This window comes from Zalophus californianus, chromosome 11 (assembly GCF_009762305.2).
Source record: "Zalophus californianus isolate mZalCal1 chromosome 11, mZalCal1.pri.v2, whole genome shotgun sequence".
Lineage (NCBI taxonomy): Eukaryota > Metazoa > Chordata > Mammalia > Carnivora > Otariidae > Zalophus > Zalophus californianus.
Window position 1 is genome coordinate 105,980,862 of NC_045605.1, and position 14,214 is coordinate 105,995,075.

The 14,214-nt window shown below is 58.3% G+C and overlaps 1 protein-coding gene across 3 annotated transcripts in view; it reads right to left on the reverse strand.

Moving 5' to 3' along the window:
- Positions 1-914: 914 nt before the first annotated feature.
- The window catches only part of MAP4K2 (mitogen-activated protein kinase kinase kinase kinase 2), a 16,575-nt gene continuing 3,275 nt past the window's right edge, over positions 915-14,214 (reverse strand). The window contains exons 13-33 of one of the 3 annotated variants that reach the window (XR_004819432.1): positions 13,774-13,852; positions 12,958-13,016; positions 12,456-12,499; positions 11,312-11,350; positions 11,185-11,218; positions 10,957-11,062; positions 10,789-10,877; positions 10,666-10,707; positions 10,481-10,565; positions 10,296-10,375; positions 10,147-10,207; positions 9,947-10,064; positions 6,419-6,477; positions 6,245-6,348; positions 5,969-6,146; positions 5,223-5,291; positions 5,002-5,088; positions 4,692-4,762; positions 4,537-4,610; positions 3,104-4,430; positions 915-2,502 (exon numbers count right to left, since the gene is read on the reverse strand). Coding sequence is in view for 2 of the 3 variants with exons in the window: in XM_035723035.1 (XP_035578928.1) it covers positions 4,343-4,430; positions 4,537-4,610; positions 4,692-4,762; positions 5,002-5,088; positions 5,223-5,291; positions 5,969-6,146; positions 6,245-6,348; positions 6,419-6,477; positions 9,947-10,064; positions 10,147-10,207; positions 10,296-10,375; positions 10,481-10,565; positions 10,666-10,707; positions 10,789-10,877; positions 10,957-11,062; positions 11,185-11,218; positions 11,312-11,350; positions 12,456-12,499; positions 12,958-13,016; positions 13,774-13,852 (1,566 nt within the window). In the remaining variant the exon portion in view is untranslated. Of the gene's footprint in view, positions 4,431-4,536; positions 4,611-4,691; positions 4,763-5,001; positions 5,089-5,222; positions 5,292-5,968; positions 6,147-6,244; positions 6,349-6,418; positions 6,478-9,946; positions 10,065-10,146; positions 10,208-10,295; positions 10,376-10,480; positions 10,566-10,665; positions 10,708-10,788; positions 10,878-10,956; positions 11,063-11,184; positions 11,219-11,311; positions 11,351-12,455; positions 12,500-12,957; positions 13,017-13,773; positions 13,853-14,214 lie in introns of all 3 variants that reach the window. The other 2 variants (XM_035723036.1, XM_035723035.1) reach the window with 2 other exon arrangements.

Sequence of the window (14,214 nt, forward strand, 5' to 3'; positions counted from 1 at the left end):
CCAGGCCTTGTACTCCGAAGTATTTATCCAAGAGAAATGAAAGTATATGTCCACACACAAGACACACATACATGAATGTTCATAGCAGTTTTATTTGTAATAGTCCAAAACTGGAAATAGCCCAAATGTCCAACAGGTGACTAGCCAAACAAACTGTGGTACATCTATGAAATGGAATAGTACTTGGAAATGAAAAAGAACGGCTATGAATACATGCAACAACATGGGTGAATCTCAGATAATCTGCTCAGAGAGGCAGAGAAAAAGTGCATACTGTACGATTCTATATAAGTTCTGAAAAATGCAAATTCATCTATAGTGATGGAAAGCAGTTCAGTGGGTACTAATGAGGAGCAGGAGGGCATGATTACAAAGGGGCAGGGGAAATGGGGTGGGGGTGGTTTCCCATGTGTAACGTGTCATCATCAGTACATTTTCAACACATGCAGTGTATTGGATGCCAATTTTCCTTCAATAAAGCTGTTTAAGATTTCATTTTTATTAAAGATTTATTTCCGTGAGAGAGAAAGAATGTGTGCTCATGCGTGCAGAGGGGAGGGGCAGAGAGGAAGAGAGAGAAACTCGAGCGGATTCCGTGCTGAGCAGAGCCTGACCCAACCCAGGGCTCAGTCTCACGACCCTGAGATCACAACCTGAGCCCAAACCAGGAGTCGACGCTTAACCAACTATGCCACCCATAGTTGTGCCCTTTTTAAGATTTAATTTTTTTCTAATGTCCTTTTTTTTTTTTTTTAAGATTTATTTGCCAGAGAGAGAGCACACAAGCAGGGGGAGCGGCAGGCAGAGGGAGAAGCAGGCTCCCCCCTGAGCAAGGACCCCGGGATCATGACCTGAGCCGAAGGCAGATGCTTAACTGACTAAGCCACCCAGGCGCACCTCAGTTTTTATTTTTAAGTAATCTCTACACCCAATGTGGGGCTCAAACTCACAACCCTGAAATCAAGAGTTGCATACTCTTCTGACTGAGCCAGCCAGTCCCCCTCAATAAAGCGGTCTTAAAAAACAACAGAAGAAACTAGAGAGAGAGATCTGCCCGTAGTTCTACTCACAATGCTGATTTCATAACCTAGGAAAGGATTATCCTGGCTTTTTTTTTAACCCATTACAAGGTTTTATTTTTTGAGTGATTATATTTAAACTTACATTTTATTACATAGTATTTGATACATACAAAAGGATGTGTGGCACCTTGTCTGAGTTAGGGACTGTCATACCTCGAATGCCCACGAACCCACCACCCAACCTGAGAACCAAGATTTGACCAAAACCCTTGCAAACTCCTGGGGTCCTTCCTCATCGCTCCTCCACTCTCCTCTCCGAGACCATCGTCTTGAATTTTGTTCTTTTTCTTCCCCTGATCGAATAGGGTTTTATCACATGTGCCTGTCTCACCAGACAATAAATGGTTTCCTTTTGCTGGTTTTTTTGAGCTTTTGAAAATGCGACCGTACTGTGTGTAGTTTCATGTGATTTGCTGTTTTGAGTTCAGTATTCAATCTCTGAGGCTCCTCCGTGTTGTTGCATTTTGTATATTACAGGATTTTCAATCCTCCCCATGGCCCTGCAGGCCGATTTAGGATTTGCTATACGGGGAAAACACAGCTCAGCATTTGACAGTAGCTCTCACAAGAACAAACACGGCCACTCTGACGCAGCAATGTCGCTTCCAGAAAGTCACCCTACAGGACACTTGAATGGCCAGAGTGGCATGGGCATGGTATTTATTGCACAAGGATATTTATTGCAGTGTCCCTCGTAATATCAAAGTCGTAGAAACACAGTTACATCAGTAGGGATCTAATCGCAGTGAGTGAACAGGAGTTGTGGGAAAGTTATACAATGGAACACCACTAGCTATGAAAACAAGGGGAGGGGAGCACTGATGATGGAAAGCTCTCCAGGACAGATTTTAAAAGGGTAAGAGCAGAACAGTGGAATGTGTTACCGCACATTTAAAAAGGGGAGAAGAATAAATCATACGGAACTGCTTAAATACTTCCAGAAGGGTTCAGAAGTAACTGAGACCTAGGTGGGACACTTTTCATTGTATCCATTTTGTATTCTTTTAAAAAATAGCAGACCTTGGACAAGGGCTACCTATTTAAAAATACATAAAATAACTTTCAGTCTTTTCAGTGCAAATTCCCAGCTTCCTGGTCTTTCTTTGGCTTGTAGCCAGCCTGTGCTGCCAGTGAATATTTTATCAGAAGCCCTTGCTTCCCCCCCCGCCCCGCGACCTCCCACTTTTTGGCATGTTACACTCTCAACTCCCCCAAAGCCCCTTTGCCGACCCGGGTGGCAGCCACGGGCAGGGGGGCAGCCTGCCACAAGGTGGCGCTCTTTGCGGGCCGCTGCTTTGTAGGAGGGAAGGTCGTCCTCTCCCTGGCACCTGGGGCGAGGGTCAGGGGCCTCTTCTGAGTGGGAGCTCACCTCCCCGCCCCCGGCACTCCTCAGCTTAGTCCTACACCTCCACCAGGAAATCTGGAAAATGGGAAGTTAGGAATCATATCATGTCACTCCACCATTTGGCCCATCAAACGTCCTCCAGGCAGGTGCAGACTTCGAGAACTTGGGAGGTGCCTGTCACCCTCTTTTGGGTCTCAGGGAGAGGACAGGTGTGAGTGCCAATGTACAGCTCTCTCTCCCTCCCCGTCTGACAATCTATTTCAGCCAAAAAACCTTAGGAGTCAGAGCAGTCAGGGCTCTGCGGGGCGGCAGACAAGGGGACAACAGAAGAACCGGGGATGGCCGGGGCCCCTGGCAGGGGCAGTAGGGACTGGGCCGCTGCAGGCTCTTCACCTAAGCTGCCATCTGTCCACCACCCACCCACCCATTTGCATCCATTTATCAAATACCAACAACCCACCAGGTGGAGAGAAATTCTTAATTCAAACAGTTGCCTTGAATATCAGAAGAAAGGTAACTGGGCCACATTCGAGACCTGACCCCTGGGCCTTTGCTCAAGCTCTTCCCCCAGACCCAGGGCCTTCCCACCCTATGCAGCCATGTGTGTGCACCCGACCTGTGTGTGCACCTGACCTCTCCTTCAAGGCTAGCAGTCATCCTACCTCTTTGGCCTCACCTGCCCAAAGGCTCTGGTCCAGAGCAGCCTGGTCAGTGCCTGGGGCAATGGAGGGGGTGCTTCCTGGCCTGAGGATATGGAGCCCTCTAAGAGGGAAAAGTGCAAGAATGACAATGCAAAGCAAAAGGTCAGCCGCGGGCAGACAGATGTACCCTCGAGATGCAGGCTCCAGCAAGGATCGCTGCCTTCACTGGGGGCTGGTCCACATCTTGGTACTGACCCCTCTGTGAGCCCAGGGTCTGGCACTGAGGAGGCTGTCTGGGAATACTTGTTAAATGGACACAGGCTAATCTTCCCAGAGTCTAGCCTGATGACGGAGCCCATACTCTGCCGTCTTGGCCTGATGGAGCACACTGATACCTAGGCAGCAGCTGGGAGGCAGGGAGGCAGCCCCAGGCTTGGGCAGGGGACACAGGTCATAGCAGGCTGTGTCCACAGACCAAAGCCCCACTGGCAGTGGGTGGCGCAGCCAGTGGCTGGCCCCTCCTAGGCCCTGGCTGCCTGGTGAGACCCTGAACAGGGCAGGGGTGCCCTGGATGAGAGTCCCTTTGTTCAGCTTGGCCTCCCCCCCCATCTGCATGGTTCCTTGGCCACAAAAGAGCCTCACACTTCAAAGCTGAGGGCCCATCCTGAGCAGGAGAGCCCGGGAAGACAGTGCCCCTGAGATGTCTTTGGGCCTCTCCATCAGCTCTGCCAGGCTCCCCCATCACCTGAACACTGGGCCCCCCCCCTTCCCTGGTGCCACAGAGAGATGTGCTGGAGGGAAGGAGGGAGATGAGACAGTGGGCTCAGCTCCCCCGGACAAAGAGGGATCAGTGGAGTAAAATCAAACCAGCTTTTAATACCAATATAGTCTCTCTTTTAAATACCACGTTCCCCAGGACAGGGTGCAGGGGCAGGCTCTTGGCAGGAAGAATGGAAAGGAAATGTGGAACAAAATGGAATGGGTCACCTGGGCCTGCCCCCACCCTGCCCGGGGACCCTTGCCGCAGGGCCTGAGCTGCCCACAGGGGAGGGGGAGGTGACAGCAGCTTCCTCTGGTCCAGTTTTGTGGGGGGCCTGGGGTGGGCTTCCCCCCACCACCAGCCTGCAAAACTCTTCTCAGGATTATTTCTGCCCTTCAGACCAGCAGAGCCTGGGCTCCTCTGACCTGGGAGGGGCCCCTTTTGCCTAAAAGGGAATGCAGCTAAGGCCTGGGGGCAGTGTAGAGGGGGATGCCCCTGGCCACGCCCGGCCCTCTCAGTAACTGCTCTGGTGGCCTGTGAGGATGTAGAGGTTGCTGTGAGCCCCTGGGTTGTCAGTGGGAATGCTCTCGAGGATGATATCCCTGGAGGGGAGAGAGAACCGGAGGTGAGGCGGGCAGGGAAGACCTGTGGGCACATCCATATGGCCTCAGGGGCTTCTGAAGGGGCGGTCGGGGCACCGCGTCCTACCTGTGGGCCCCAAGCACTCGGAAGATCCTTGTCTCGTCTGTGATCTCCTGGGTCACCTGGGAAGAAAAGGGGCACTGAGGCCACCCCAGTGGCTCCTCTCCCAGGAGGTGGCGCCCACCAGGCCAGGGGCAGCGAGGGTCCAGAGTTCCACTCACCTCGTTGGTGTCCAAGCTACGGCCTTGCATCCCATGGCTCCAGAAGGCCAGCACACTGTCTTGCAGACACACTAGGAGGCATCAGGCTGCCTCAGCCCTGCACCTGCCCTGAGGATGCTGGCGCCCGCAGCCACACCCTGGGCCCAGGTCTGGGCCAACGAGGTCCTCACAGACCGCAGGTGACAGGTGTGTCACCTCTTGAGAGGGGCTGGGCACCTGCCTCCTTGTCCCACTGCCCACCCCGCCCCGGGCCACATCACATGCTCTGGGCTGGGGACCTTCCCGCCCCCCCCCCATCCAGCTCACTCACCCACAGTCTCAATGGGAAAGTCAAAGGTCAGCACGGGCGCCAGTGTGGCCGTGGGCTCACCCAGCAGGTTGACCATCCTCACGCAGCCTGTACAGGGAGAGGGCTGGTGGGTGCAAATGGGGTGGTTCCCTTCTGGGGAGGCAGACCCACATGCACATGGCTTCCCTCAGCCTCCCCTTAGCCCCTCCACTGCCCTGAGCCCTGACCTCAGGGGCACTCACGGTCAAAGCAGACTAGGACTGTGTCCCTGTCCACCTGGATCACCTGCTGGGCGGTGCCCGGGAGCCCCTCTGCAGGCAGACAAGGGAGACACGGCCTGGCTGAGCCCCGAGAGGAAGACCTGTGGGCACGGCTACAGCCAGCCGTCCCCACAAGCGCCTTTCAGCCCCACAGCGGCCCGACTGATTCCCGCACAGCGCAGCTGGGGCGACTGAGGCTCAGAGCGGCTGAGTGAGCCGCCTGCAGGCGCACAGAGAGGCAGAGGTGAGTCCCAGGGAGCCGTGGGAGGGCAGGGTTTCTGGAGCCGGGAGAAGCACCACGTGCGACTCCACCACTGTGTGACCACAAGGCTCTGAGCCTCAGTTCCCTCACGTGTAACCCAGGCAGGACGATGCCGACCTTGCGCGGCTGTCGTGAGGAGTAAGAATGAAGGCCTGTGTGGGAGGCCCCTGGCTCAGGGCCTGGGGCACAGCTGGGCCTTAGTCCAGCGCACCCGTCCTTCTTGACCCACGGCCACTTGCTCTGCTCCCGAGCTGTCCCGACCCAGTGTCCTGCTTCCCTGCTCAGAATGAAGGCCCCCGGGCCCGCCCTGTCCAGTTTGCAGCACCCTAACAAAATCTTTTAGAGAAGCCCCGCTGAAGGGGGACTGGGAGCCAACAGCTGTGGTGAACACAGTCCCCTGCCCTCCCCCTCTCTGTGACACACACACACACACACACACACACACACACACAGCCCTCTGGCTCACCAGGTGGTATGAGGACGTCAGGCGTAAGACCAGCCTCCAGGGGCAGGACGTGGAATAGGACTCGGCAGCCCGGCCCCTCGGGGCCCTCCGCCCCCACGCACACCTGCGGCAGCTCCTTCCCGTCCAGCACCAGGGGCTCCAGCATCCCCGCGGGGCTGGGCAAGGGGCTGGAGAAGTTCTGGGGGCAGCAGGGGTGCTCAGGCCTCCATTTCTCCCCCCAGGCCCACTGCCACCATCCAGGGCCCCCCCCCGGCTCCGCCCCTGGCCACCCCGCACCTTCAGCAGCAGGAACTTCTGTAGTGGCTCGTACCACTGCAGCAGGAGCAGGCTGGCAGGCAGGGCAGCCAGCAGGAAGGTGCTGCCCGTGTAGGGGTTCCGCACTGCAAGAGAGGCAGGCGGTGGGGACCTGGCCGCGCCCGTGACCCCAGCACCCCCACGCCCGGCTCTTACCCACACGACACTGCAGGCAGCCTTTGGTGTCTGGAATCTTGGCGGACAGGGCAAAGCGCCTGCAGGGGTGACGACCGGGGCGCGTGTCATGGGTGCCATCCATGGTCAAGGCCCCACAGAGCCCTGAGATGGGCACTATCCCCTTCCCTGCCTGATGGGGGAGAGCCTGAGGCTCCAGCACCCACCTCCACAGCCTGCGGCCCAGGGGTGTGGGCACAGAAGTACCTTTACCTGTGCCACTTTGGGCAGCTCACTTAACCTGCCCCTGCCTCAATTGCCTCATCTGGAGAATGGGGGCAACCGTGGCACCGACCCCGTAGTGAGGAGAAGGGCTTCCGGCAGAGCCCGGCACGCTGCGTGCACTCACGCAGGGCTAGCTTCTCCCATTCCGAATGATTGCTGCCCGCCTACTGTCCGTCACTGAAAATCCTTCTGAGGCAAAGGCAAAGTCTAAAAGCAGACGTGAATGAAGAAACAAGGGCACGGAGGGGGCAGGAGCGGCTTCAGCCCCGCGAGCACTCACGGCAGCCCCCCCTCCGCCTGCCACATGGCACACGTCACAGAAGGGCAGGCGGGGCCCAGGAAGATTAAGACTTGCAAAAAAGCCACGAACAAACGGCCTGCCCTCGCTGAAGTGACACCACAGGGAGCCGGCCGGTGGCTGGCTTCGGTGGCAGGGGGAAAGTGGGTAATGTCCTTGCTTTGGTTACTGGCTGTCCCCCAAGCCCTCAAGGGACCTCCTGAGCCTGTTTCCTCCTCTAGGGAGCAGGGTTACATGTCCGGAGGCCTGCCACCCCCTCCCCGCAACCCGGGCCGTCTGCCCCTATCTCCTCTCTCCCTTTGTTTTGTCCACTCGCCCCCCCAATTGGCCTCTGGATGGGGCAGAAGCAGGTATTTTTGTATCTGTTTTTTTCTCCAAACAATTCTGGCTCTCTGCTTTTTATGTGCAAGGTGGACAGCGTGACTCCGTGACTTTCCGAACACACACCCGAGCTGGGGCTCTGACAGGCCTGTTTCCTGCAGGTCCTGGGACAAAGCAGAGGTTTGCTCGGGCACCGAGCTCAGGAAGCCCCAGGGCTGCAGGGCTCCAGATGCGGTACATGAGGAGCCCGCCGCAGGAAGGGCCTGGGCCCACAGCTCTCCAGCTGGGGTAGCCACTGGCCTGACCCCTCCCACCGCCCCTACCAGCCCCCACCACCGCCCTGGGCAGGGCAACATCTAAGCCTACTGCCCAGACCCCTCCTCGAATTCAGCCACACCTAGCCTACGGTCGATGGAGGTCCCACTTGCACATCTCAGACTCAATGTGACAACACTGAATTCTGCTCCACCCATACCTGATGACAGATCTATCCTTCCTGCTGCCCAGGCCAAAAACCCTGGAGTCATCGACTCCTCCTTCGCTCCCATCTACCAACTGTCAGGAAATCCTACTGGTTCAACTTGCAAAAGAAAACCAGAATTCAGCTGCTTTTCATCTCCTTCACTACTACCCTGGCCCACGCCGCCATCACCTCCCACCTGATGGTTACAAGAACCTCCTGACAGGTTTCCCTGCTTTCCCCTCACCCTTTCAGTCTGTTCTCAACACAGAGGCGACAGGGATGATCCCCTCAAAACCTCAGTCCATGTCACTTTCCCCCCGGATATCGACAAGGCTTGCTCTAAGTCTTTACTCAAACAGCACCGTCTCAGAAAGGTCCTTCCTGACCACCTTGTTTAAAACCACCATCCAGGCCCCACCCCTCCTGGTCCTTCTCCCCACGCTTTAATTTACGTACCACGGTCCCCTCGGCACCTCACCACAGAATACCCTTTTTATGTTGGTTGTTGTCTGTCTCTCGTGACAAGAAAGTCTGGAGACTACGAGGGACTCTTTAGTTCACAGAGGCCCCCAGGCACGTACTAGGTACTGAGGAGATACTCTCTGAATGACTGAACAAGGGCCTCTATCTGGACAACTCCCCCCCTCCCCGCTGACGCCTCCTAAAACACACGACGGGATCCGCTCCCCCAAGGTCTCCCAGTCCCTCCCTTCTCCCTCCTGCTCACTCTGGTCAGGCCCCAGATCCTCTCAACCCCACTTCCTGAATATGGCTCAAGTCCGTTCATCTCTCACCACCGTGTAGCTTAACGCCCACCGCTTCAGGTCACTACACTGGCCTCCTTCCCAGGTGCCCGCTCACCAGCCTCCCCCTCCAAGTCTTTGTGACCACTCTCAGCACAGCCAGCCAGCAGATGCCTCTAGTCTTCATCTGTCTCTCTTGACGCCCCAGCTCTAGGAGAGGGCACGTGACCCAGGCCTGCCCCCGCCCCCACCAAGCTCCTCATGCCGTGACCACAGTGACAGGCTCAGAGTGGGCAGGGACTTAAGCTAGACCGTGAGAAATGGCCCCCGGGGTTTGTGGGAATTACTTGGAAGCAGAGGTTCTAGTACCACAAGCCTGTTAGCTAATGGAACGCTGGCCTGGAACCACTGCCCTCCCTCCCTGGACAGGAAAGCCTACCTGAGAACGAAGGTGATAGGGGAAAGCAAAGCCAAGAGATTCCTGATGAAGCCATTTAAGCCTGGATCCAGCTGGGCCTAAAGCTAACCCTACTCCTGAACTTGCAGTTACACGAACCACTAAATTCCCTTTTCTGCTAGTCAATCACTTGCATCGCCTGCAATAGGAAGAGTCCCGATTGACATACTGAGGGATCCTTCTAAAATGCTCCCAGCACTGGGGCACCTGGGTGGCTCGGTCGTTAAGTGTCGGCCTTCGACTCAGGTCATGATCCCAGGGTCCTGGGATCGAGCCCCGCATCGGGCTCCCTGCTCCGCGGGAAGCCTGCTTCTCCCTCTCCCACTCCCCCTGCTTGTGTTCCCTCTCTCCATGCGTCTCTGTCAAATAACCCAGCACTGCTGCCAGTTGAACAAAACCCAGATCCTGGGCCTGGCATCAAAGGAAGGGCTCTGCCACTCATGCGTCTTCCCCTCAGGCTGCTCCGCCCTCTTCCCCCAGGCCAAATGCCTTACATCTCCCCAGATCACCCACAAGAATTTGCTGGTGCTCTTCCCCTTGCTGGAATGCCAACCCCAAATTCATCTGCCCGGAAGCCCACTGTGCACTTGCCAACTCCACGCCCTCAGGTGGCCAGCCTCTCAGAGGCCTCTGCGCCCCACCCCCCCACCCCGAACCCCCTGCTCTCCCCCAGGCTCACTTCAGGGCCAGGTTCTGATTGTCAAGGATGCATTTGATCTGCTGTCTCCAAGCCCAGCTTAGGACCAGGCCTACAGCTAGCGCTCAGTACCCTCACGACCAAAACTGCCTCACTACGGTCTCCTCGCTTACCTATGGGCCTCGTGGCCCAGGGCGGGGGCTACCAAAGCTCCGACAGATGAGGAAAGTAGGTTCAGAGAGTCAAAGCCACGTCTGAGATCACAAGCCCAGTCACAGGCAAGGCCATATTCCAACCCCGGCTTGGCCCCTCTGCCTCCCCCCTTCCCACCCTGCTGCACGTCCAGGCTCCCCCAGGGTCCCTGACCTGGGGATGATGCGCTGCGTGAGGCGGTTGGTGGGGAGGGAGAGGGGAACCTGTTGCTGGAGTCTTCGCTGCTCAAACAGGCCTGGGAGGTCATGGGCCCAGATGTGCGTGGATTTCCCTGCCAGGGAGGGAGAGAGGGGCTCAGAGAGTGTGGGCCGGTGGGATGCAGGCCCTGGCCCCCCGCCTGCCCCAACCTGTACCTGAGAGTGACAGCAGCACATTATTCACGCAGTAGAGCCAGGTGCAGCGGTGTGAAATCAGCTGGAGGCCACAGAGTGGTTGATGGACAGGGAGTCAGCACACCAAGCCCCCCAGGACCCTCCCCACTCCAAAGCCAGCCGGGCCTCACCTTCTCCAGTGTATCTTCATGCAGTTCATGCAGGTTGAGGGTGTAGATGCCTTCCTCGGCCCCCACCACCAGGAACTGGTCTGCGGGGGTGGGAGGGTGGGGGGGTTTACGGGGTCAGAGGTCAGTCACACCCCCTGGCCCAAGCTGGGGATTCCGGGCTCCTGCTTCCTCCCTGCCCCGCCTACCCCGGGTGACAGGGTGAATCCAGGTGACAGCAGCATGGATCCGCAGGGGGCAGCCATTGAAGACCTTGGAGAAGCAGGCACCCATCTGGGGAGAAGGCAAGAGGCCAGCGAGGAAGACAGAGGCGGGGGAAGGCAGTAGGCTGGGGTGGGCAACAGGAGGGCAGGGCTGTGGGACAAACACTTACATGCACTTTGGGGGTTGGGGGAAGCCCGTGACAGGACGATCTCTGGAAGGGTGGGAAAGAGTCAGGGCTGAGGTGGCACCCCCAGCCTCCCAACTTCCCAGCCCCTCTGGAGCAACCCCTCACCTCAGGATCCTCCCTGTGCTTCATGGTGGCCCAGGCAGTGGGGAGCAGTGGGGGGCTGTTAGGGCCTGGGGGAGGTGGAGGTGGGGTTCCTGCGGGCACAGACAGGCTGTGAATTCCAGCTCTAGCCCCACCCGCTCCTGCCTCCTGGTCCCCCAAGCCTGGACTCACCCAGGGGGCTGGACAGAGGGTCTTCAGCTGGAGGCTCAGGGGGGCACAGCCCCAAGAATGGGGCCCGCTTGATGGTTCCTATAGTATCGTCTGGAGAGTCCAGCTCCTGGCAGGAGAGTCAGGGGACTGAGCCTGGCTGTCAGCAGGACCCCAGAGCCTGGCCCTACCCCAACCGCAGCCTCTGCAGCCCTCTCCCACTCCCTGCTCCAACTTCCCTGCACTCCACACCTGGAGGTCGGAGGCTGGCCGCATGGTCAGGCTCCTGCGGGGACAAACCAGAGGAACACGAGGTGTGAGATGTGACCGGGCCCCAGGCCCGGCTGCCCGCCCACCGCCTGCAGCCCCAGCCTGTCACCTTTCCTCCAGGGCCTCCTCAACGGACTGCAGCAGGCTCCTGGGCAGGAGGGGGTGAGGTCAGAGGTCAGCCTCTTCTGCCGCTCCCACCCTCCCCTGTAGCCTCCCTCTCCCTCCCCCACCCTCCCCTGTAGCCTCCCTCTCCCTCCCCCACCCTCCCCTGTAGCCTCCCTCTCCCTCCCCCACCCTCCCCTGTAGCCTCCCTCTCCCTCCCCCACCCTCCCCTGTAGCTTCCCTCTGCCTCCCCCACCCTCCCCTGTAGCCTCCCTCTCCCTCCCCCACCCTCCCCTGTAGCTTCCCTCTGCCTCCCTCACCCTCCCCTGTAGCCTCCCTCTGCCTCCCTCACCCTCCCCTGTAGCCTCCCTCTCCCTCCCTCACCCTCCCCTGTAGCCTCCCTCTCCCTCCCCCACCCTCCCCTGTAGCCTCCCTCTGCCTCCCTCACCCTCCCCTGTAGCTTCCCTCTGCCTCCCTCACCCCTCCCCTGTAGCCTCCCTCTCCCTCCCTCACCCCTCCCCTGTAGCTTCCCTCTCCCTCCCCCACCCTCCCCTGTAGCTTCCCTCTCCCTCCCCCACCCTCCCCTGTAGCCTCCCTCTCCCTCCCTCACCCCTCCCCTGTAGCTTCCCTCTGCCTCCCTCACCCCTCCCCTGTAGCTTCCCTCTGCCTCCCTCACCCTCCCCTGTAGCCTCCCTCTGCCTCCCTCACCCTCCCCTGTAGCCTCCCTCTCCCTCCCCCACCCTCCCCTGTAGCCTCCCTCTCCCTCCCCCACCCTCCCCTGTAGCTTCCCTCTCCCTCCCCCACCCTCCCCTGTAGCCTCCCTCTCCCTCCCCCACCCTCCCCTGTAGCCTCCCTCTCCCTCCCTCACCCCTCCCCTGTAGCTTCCCTCTGCCTCCCTCACCCCTCCCCTGTAGCTTCCCTCTGCCTCCCTCACCCCTCCCCTGTAGCTTCCCTCTGCCTCCCTCACCCCTCCCCTGTAGCTTCCCTCTGCCTCCCTCACCCTCCCCTGTAGCTTCCCTCTCCCTCCCCCACCCTCCCCTGTAGCTTCCCTCTGCCTCCCTCACCCTCCCCTGTAGCCTCCCTCTCCCTCCCTCACCCTACCCTGTAGCCTCCCTCACCCCTCCCCTGTAGCTTCCCTCTGCCTCACTCACCCACTCAGCTCCTCCTTTCCCAGCAGTGTCCACTCCTCCTCCCACTGCAGAAAAACCAAATCAGAAAGACCAAAAGAGAAGCAGAGAGAAGAGAAGCCACATAAGAGGGTGATCGAGAGACTGCGGGAGAGAACAGACAGATGAAAAATGACAGGGTAACAAGCGAGAGAATTGTGAGAGGGACAAGAAGAGGCAAAGAAACTATGAAAGAGGAGGACAGACAAACGGCAAGAGGGGACAGACGGGCAGCAAGAGCCAGAGCTGGTGGGTCAGACAACTGGGCGAAGACACAGAGCCAGCAGAGAGAACCGTGCTGAGCGCGTGGGATGGGGGCTCAAGTCCATGATAGGCCCGTTTTTTAGAAAGGTGAGGTCACCATGCCCAGGAAGGAGCTCCCCCCTTTCAGTGTCACGGGCCTCAGGGATCTGAGGCGCTCCATCTCTAGTCCAGCTCCCTAGGCCGCCCTTGCACACCGCCCTTCCTGCACCACCAGCCCCCTCACCAGCTCATTTAGTGGGTCTGTTTCCTTCCTGCGTGGGGCGCCAAATTTCACCTGGTGAACTGGGGGGCCCAGGGTACACGAGTTAGCAAGGCGGTCTTCCGACTGACCCCCATACTCACACCAGATCCCCACACCTAGCCCCCTCCACCAGATTCAGACACACACAGCCTCTGCCATAGCCTCCCACCAGATCCCCCCCGACAGCACCCCCCACCAAATCCACATACACAGCCCCCCGAATCGACACATAGCCCCCCAAGTCCACACAGCTACGCTACCAAATCCACACACAACCCCCCACCAAATCCAAATACCAGCCCCCCACTCTACATACAGCCTCTCCCCAAATCCACACTCAGCACCCCCATCAAGTCCACACACCCCCCACCAAATTCATCTACACAGCCCCCAACCATAACCAAACACACAAGTCCCCACCAAATCCAAATCCACGCACACAGCCCATCAAATCCACACACACAGCACCCCGCCAACCACATCCACACACACAGCCCCCACCCACCGAATCCACACACACACACACACACACACACACACACACACACACACACATGCATATACACACACATAGGCCCCCACCGGATCCACACACACAGCCCCCCCTACCAAATCCACACACACAGCCCCCCCCACCGGATCCACACACACAGCACCCCCACCGGATCCACACACACAGCACCCCCAGCCAAGTCCATATACACAGCCCGCCACCAGATCCACGTGCACTGCCCCCACCAGATACTCACACAGCCCCCCCCCCCCCACACACACACACAACCTCCCGAGCAGACTCACACTGGATCTCCGAGGGGGTCCTCTCGGCCGGGCCGTGCTGTCCCCGGGAGTGAATGGTGTCTGGAAACATGTCATAAGTCTAGGAAAGAACACAAACACGAACGGTTGACACACACCCGGCACTCGCCTTCCGCCAGGTATCACTGGAAGTGCTTTACCCACATTTTGTTTTTACAACAACTCTCTGAGATTATTTTAAGATTAAAGATGAGAAAACCAGCACAGAGAAGCAAATAACTGGCCAAAGATCACACAGAAACCAGAAGAAAGCTAAGCTAGCGTCAGGTCAGCTTAAGCCAAGCACAGGAATTTACCAAGTGAGGGGTACGGTGGGGGCGGGGCAAGATGGGCCCAGGAAAGATCTCTAATGGGTGGGCTCGCCTGGAGGGAAGCTCCCAGTGCTGGAAATACGCAAGTTAAAGGAACCTGATCCATATCACC